The sequence below is a fragment of the Austrofundulus limnaeus genome, unplaced genomic scaffold (genome assembly GCF_001266775.1).
Source record: "Austrofundulus limnaeus strain Quisiro unplaced genomic scaffold, Austrofundulus_limnaeus-1.0 Scaffold513, whole genome shotgun sequence".
In the NCBI taxonomy this organism is placed as follows: domain Eukaryota; kingdom Metazoa; phylum Chordata; class Actinopteri; order Cyprinodontiformes; family Rivulidae; genus Austrofundulus; species Austrofundulus limnaeus.
Genome location: NW_013952915.1, coordinates 350,950 through 357,448, shown reverse-complemented (window position 1 = coordinate 357,448; position 6,499 = coordinate 350,950). Strand labels below are relative to the sequence as shown.

General features: G+C 44.5%; 1 protein-coding gene across 1 annotated transcript; it reads right to left on the bottom strand.

Moving 5' to 3' along the window:
- Window positions 1-69: 69 nt before the first annotated feature.
- ctxn2 (cortexin 2) lies at window positions 70-4,860 on the bottom strand. Its single transcript, XM_014025977.1, has 2 exons — window positions 4,183-4,860; window positions 70-2,302 (listed from the first exon to the last, which is right to left on the bottom strand). The coding sequence occupies exons 1-2, from the start codon at window positions 4,183-4,185 to the stop codon at window positions 2,003-2,005; spliced, it is 303 nt and encodes a 100-aa protein (XP_013881431.1). The 5' UTR covers window positions 4,186-4,860; the 3' UTR covers window positions 70-2,002.
- Between the last annotated feature and the right edge of the window lie 1,639 nt (window positions 4,861-6,499).

Below are 6,499 nucleotides of genomic sequence, written 5' to 3'. Positions count from 1 at the left end.
CGTCATGGCAATGCACACACATACAGACAGACACACACACACACACACACACACACACATACACACAGACAGACACACACACACACACACACAGACAGACACACACAGACACACAGGTGCTCTAACGTTTCTAGATGAAGGCACAGAAACCCATTGAAGGTCACAGTAAGGCAGATTCACAGCACTAAGGAGGAGGAGTCCWTCAGAACAGAACCGGCCCAGATTCCAGCAGTCCTCTGGAAGAACGAGCGCCGGAGGAAAAGACTGAAGATGTTCGAGGACAGAGGAGGAAGGTGTTCATGTGTCGAGTTGACCTCTGACCTTTGATCTTTAACAGGAAATGAAGCTCCTGAGGATGAGGAGCGACGGCTGAAAAGTTCTTTGTTTTTAAACTTTATTTCCTTTAAAGTTTGTTGTTTGTCWCACCAGAGAGGAAGAGGACGATTTGAAGAACTCCATCCTTTCTTCAGGATCCTCTCACTTCAACCAGCTGCAGAGATCTGAGAACTCRTTTTGCTTCGTTTAGAAACAGAAAGACCAAAGAAATCAGTTTGTTCAGTTGCCTCTTTGTTGCGCAACTTTCAAACCCAGAGCATCAACAGTTGTCTCTTTGAGACAGAGTCTGAGGAGGCCAGCAGCTGAGCCGCCTCCAAAATGTCCTCAGAGCGTCTATGTTTAAAGACACTTCCTGGTTTTACTTTAACAGGTTTAAAAAATTGTGCAACAAATTTTCTTTCAGATTATTTACAAAGTTGTCATCTCAGACACATCTCTAATTTGTTCTGTCTTAAACCCTTCTGCGTTATGTCTCGGGTGTCTCAAACCCGTCTCAAAGGCTAATCTCAAACCTGTCTCAAAGAAAAATCTCAAACCTGTCTCAAACATGTCTCAAAGGCTAATCTTAAACATGCCTCAAACCCATCTCAAACCTGTCTCAAATGCCAATCTACCTGTCTCAAACTTGTCTGGAACTCGTCTCAAACCTGTCTCAAACTTGTCTGGAACTCGTCTCAAACCTGTCTCAAACTTGTGTGGAACTCCCCTCAAATCTGTCTCAAAAAAGAATCTCAAACCTGTCTGGAACTTGCCTCTAACCTGTCTCAAACCCATCGCTAACCAGTCTAGAACTCGTCTGTAACCAGTCTGGAACTTGTCTCAAACCTGTCTGGAACTCATCTCTAACCAGTCTGGAACTCATCTCTAACCTGTCTGGAACTCATCTCTAACCAGTCTGGAACTTGTCTCTAACCAGTCTGGAACTCGTCTCTAACCAGTCTGGAACTCGTCTCTAACCAGTCTGGAACTCGTCTCTAACCTGTCTGGAACTCATCTCAAGCCCGTCTCCGTTTGTTCTGGGAGTCTCAGACCCACCTCTAATCTATCTCAAACCCAAGTTTTGTCCTGGATGTCTCAAGAACTGGAGCTGTGTTCTGCAGCCCCTAAAGTCCAGACCCAGAAAGCAGATTGATGATATGTTTAGTATTTCAGTCCATGCTGGACCCAGCAGAACCTAACCGTTTAAAAACAAGGCATCGGGACATTTTCTGTTGGCTGAAAACGTTTTGCTTCTCATTCAAATGAAAAGTGCAGAATTGAAAGCTTTGATCTGTTTCTCACAAACACTCAGAATTTATCCGACGGCAACAAAAACATTCAGCAACAGTTGCAGCCCGGTGAGGGAGTCCCTCAGGTACCCTGTTTCTACCTGTTCACATTCTTGTGCTGAACCCTCCTGCTGTGCAAAGCTGYGACCAGTTTGTCCACAGAAAGGATCTTGTCCCTGAGTCTTCACTGTCCCCGACCCTGTCCCACAGAATCCRCCTCTGAAAGACATCCAACATGGAGGTTTGTGTTAAAGGAGCTCCAGCCAAGTTGTGAGTCAGTCGATGAKCTAAACGGGTCTCAGCTGAAGGGCGGAGGAAGTGACCCAGCAGCTGTAAACCTTCCTGTCACATCRCAGAGAGACGCCGAGTGGACGCTCAGCTCTTCCTGTCCCTGGCTTTTAGGTCAGGGCGTACTCGAACGTCCCCTTCTCCAGCCCCTCAATGCCGTCGGCCCAGTTAGAGGAGGGCATGCTGCTGTAAGGGTCCAGCAGGATCCTGAAGCAGCGGACTATCAGCAGCCCCAGGAAGACCAGCAGCATCCCCACGAAGGCGAACGCCGTCTTCTGCTCCAGAGTCAGAGAGTGCGCYATCACGTCGTTCCCGTTCATGGCAGCGAGCGAGTGGTTGAAGTGCAGGCTGCTCATGGTGAAGCCACATCCAGGAGCCTCAGGTCTGGTCTGACGGGGCCTGCATGTTACCTGGACACACGGGACACAGGTGTCTCTGAYTGGAGCTGGCAGATCCTCCTGGTCTTTTACCTGTTAGAGCTCATGGAGGACTACAGGTGTGCAAAACTGCACAATCTGGTCTGGATCTGATCAAAATACTGAAATTAATCTGAGGTTTCACCAAGAACAGCGGTGTGCGTCATCATTAATACGCTAAATAAACTTTTATTAAACGATTCATATTTAACTGAATATTTACAGGTTAAAACTCGGGACATAAAAACTTTTCTGTGAAAATAAGTTGTGAATGCTAAGAGCTGAACAACTTTGAGTTCTTTCAGTTAAAATAAGCAGGACACAAGCTAAAGGAGCAAAATGCTAGTTTGAGGTAGGCCAGTTCTGGAGTTTAGCATTGGTTTAAAGCTAAAGGTAGCAAAACAGCTAAAATAAATAAACACTCTTAAGTATACAAAAGTGCTAACTAACGCTAAAAAGCACAAAATATTGCTAAAAATAGAAAAATGTTTGATAAAAGAAGAAAACTGCTAGCTAAAAAAAACAAAACTCTAGTTAGAAGCTGAAAGTGTCAGAATGTTAGCTAAAAGTAGCACATGTTAAACAAAATCGTACAAGGCTACGTAAAAGTAGCAAGTCTACGGAGCCCACGAGGGGACATGGGGGGATTTTTTTCTTTTGCGTTTCCACAAAATACTATTGCGTTACCTCGCAAAATTGTTTCGCGTTCCCACGCAAAAGTTTGTTTGTACATGAACTGAATTAAATCAGACTTTTATTTTGAAATATCCGGTTACCAAAACAGGATGTGTCGCCACATGTTTGTGACATTGACATTGATGTTGCGTGGCTGCACTGTGTTAAAATATCTTCATGTGACATACATGTGTGTCTGTGTGATATATTCATTGTGAAGCTGAATTAAAGCAGTARGCTAACTCACTAATGGTGAACATGTGAGTTTGTTAATAAACCGGCAGCACAACAGTGATWAACAACTTTTGCGAGGGAAYGCRAAAGAAAAAAATCTCCCATGTCMCCTCGCGGGCTCCGTACAAGTCACTGGCTTAAAGCTAAAACTGGATAAACATTAGCTAAAATACAAAAACACTCAAATATGCAAAAGTGCTAACTAATGCTAAAAAGCACAAATATAGTTATAAACAGAAAAATATTTGCTAAAAGAAGGAAAATGCTAATTAAATAATGCTAGCTGAAAATTTTTAGCAAAACTCTAGTTAAAAGCTGAAAGTATCAGAATATTAGCTAAAAGTAGCATAATGCTAAATAAAGTTTTAACAGGCTAGGTAATAGTAGGAAGACACTGGCTTAAAGCTAAAACTGGGAAAACTTTAGCTAAATGCTAAGTGGAGTAAAACTCTAGCTGAAAGTATCCAGATGCTAACTACCTGCTAAAAGAAACATAACTGAGGCTTYAGATGCTGAATCAAAATTCACACAAATAAAATGACAGACAYGGAGGTCTGGAGACGAGTCCAGCTCTGCAGAGGACAGCTAACATGAGCAGAGACTGAAGCTGGGGTCTTTGGTCCCACATGGACCCCCCAGGACCAGCTGGTCCACACAAACATGCAGACTCAGAACGCCACGTCTCCTGAGGCTGCAGTCCAACATGTCTACCTGTTGCATGTGAGCAGACTCATCCTGTCACTAATTAAACAACAAAACCCGCTGGACCGGTCTGGTCCCACGAGTCCTGAGGCCAGATGTTGGACATGAAGCAGCAGGTGTCTCAGGTGACATGTCAACAATAAACAGAAACAAAGAGAGACCAGGACACGGGGACGACAGGGAGGACACTGCACTGAGACGTGGGGAGGGAGGGGACAGAAAGACTGCAGTGAGACGTTCAGGAGGACGATCAGGGCTCTCACCATCGTTCTGCAGACATCCTTACAGACCTGTTGCTGCCGTTTGTTTCCAACAACTCCTCCTTGGAGCTGTGAGACGTGTGTCCATTGGTCCGTCCATCACTGCGGTTCTGTCTCTGGTCTTCAGCCTGTTAGAGGAGGGGGTCTTCAGAGGGACGCAGCTCCTGTCCTGCTGCTGCTTTACTCTCTGCCTCCTCATTATCATTCAGTTTCTCTGTCTGTGTGTTGAAGCAGGCTGCTGCTGCTGCTGCTGCTGCTGCATGGCAACCACTTGTTAGTCTCACTCATTCACAGCAGCATCACAGGACGGATGCAGCAGAAGGATTCTGTCCCGTCTCCAGAACCTGGCAGGGGATCCRACCGTCTGACCGCCTCGGGCTGAAGAAGGCTGCTGCAGACCGGCGCAGCGTTCTCTCCCCTCTCAGCTGGACGTGCTGCAGTTTGCTGTGGACAAATGAAATTAGCTGCTCTGCTTGTAGACAACCTGCCCTGAGCAGGCTGAAGACAAGATTTCATCTGAGGACATCTGGGAGCAGCTCAGGACACAGCAGAGACACGCAGAGAGACAGAGCTGAGCCTCGTCCTCTCACAGGAGACAGAAACACTGAAGAGACAAAAAGAGACAAACACGTCAACACACCTGTTACAGGTGAGGAGACCAGAGGACCTGAGGAGACCAGATCTGGAGGACCTGAGGAGACCAGAGGACCTGAGGAGACCAGAGGACCTGAGGAGACCAGAGGACCTGAGGAGGACCAGATCTGGAGGTCTGTCTCATTCTGGTCTGATGGATGATTCTAGATGATCTAAGATCTGTAGATTATTTTCTGCATCGATGGAGTTTTTCCAACAGAAACTAGAGTCACTAATGCACCCTCATACCATCAGAGAGGCAGGCTTTTGGACTTTAAGCTGATACAGGCTGGATGGTGTCCTCTACAGASGATGAGGTCTCTGTGGTCTCAGATTTGTACCGGTCCGACCTCAGAACAGATCTTTGACAGACAGACCGGTGCAGGTCAGGGTGGTGGACTCTGGTCTGGTCTGCAGGTCCTGCAGGACTGTGGACTCTGGTCTGGTCTGCAGGTCCTGCAGGACTGTGGACTCTGGTCTGGTCTGCAGGTCCTGCAGGACTGTGGACTCTGGTCTGCTGTGGTCCAGAGGAGCTGTTTGTTTGATTGAGCGCAGGCAGGTCGTCTGAGCCTGTTAGGACTTATCTGATCTGTGGAGGGCCAGAACAAACCCTCAGACCTTCATCAGACTCAAAGTTCAGGACTCAGACCTGTCCTGGCTCAGAGACAGCAGCTGTTAGACTAACGAACTGTGATATTAACGAGATAATTTCTGTGAAACAGACGACAGGTCAGGAGCACACAGTGAGACTGTAAAACACCTGTTCTGATAAGACCTGCAGATAAGAGACTGGACTGGACCAGGTGGAACAGGCTTCATTTTTATTTTGTTTACTTTATTACTATTATTATGATTATTGCTTTTTTTAGTTGATGATGATGATGATGATGATGATGATGATGATGATGATGATGAAAGCCTTTATTGTCATCATTTGCACAATGAAATTACATTTAAGAGCACCCATTCAGGAAGACACGACACAAACATGGAACAGGTGGTCCTGCAGAAACCAGCAGGGGTCGCTGTACCTTTAAAAAGACTTGGAGTGCACACAACAGGACAGATGAGTTAAAAAAGATGCTCTGATCCTACATTTACACAGAAACAGAATCATCATTAGTGTGTGAAATCATTATTTATGTATATATTTTTTGTTAAATGTGGGCAGACGTTATAAGATATATTTTTATTTCTGCTCCTTTTCATTTATTGATATTGTGTTGTGTTGAAATTAGTTGTTTTTAAATTAAATGAAATAAATTATAATAACAATACTGACCTCAGCTGGCAGCCTCAGGAAACTCACTTTAAAAACAGAAATTCATGAAACGTGTGGAGAATAAAACATCTGCATGTCTTTAACATCTCTGTTTTACACTTTRATATGTTTATTTGTAACAAGAGTTTAAGGTTTAAAGTGCCTGTGACAACCAATTTTTGTAATAAATATGAATGTATTTTTGGGAAAATAACATTGACAACATACTGTAAAAGAAATTTCATGTCATTGAGATGAACAGTTGTTGAGATATTCACATGTGAAATAACAGGAAGTGATGTCATAGAGGAATGTCTGAATGTAAACAGAGTTTTGGTAAAATGGCCGACAACACAGACTGTAGAGAAAAATCTGATGTTCCTTTACGTTATTTTAATCACTATCATAGAAAGGTGAGGAAGAGTC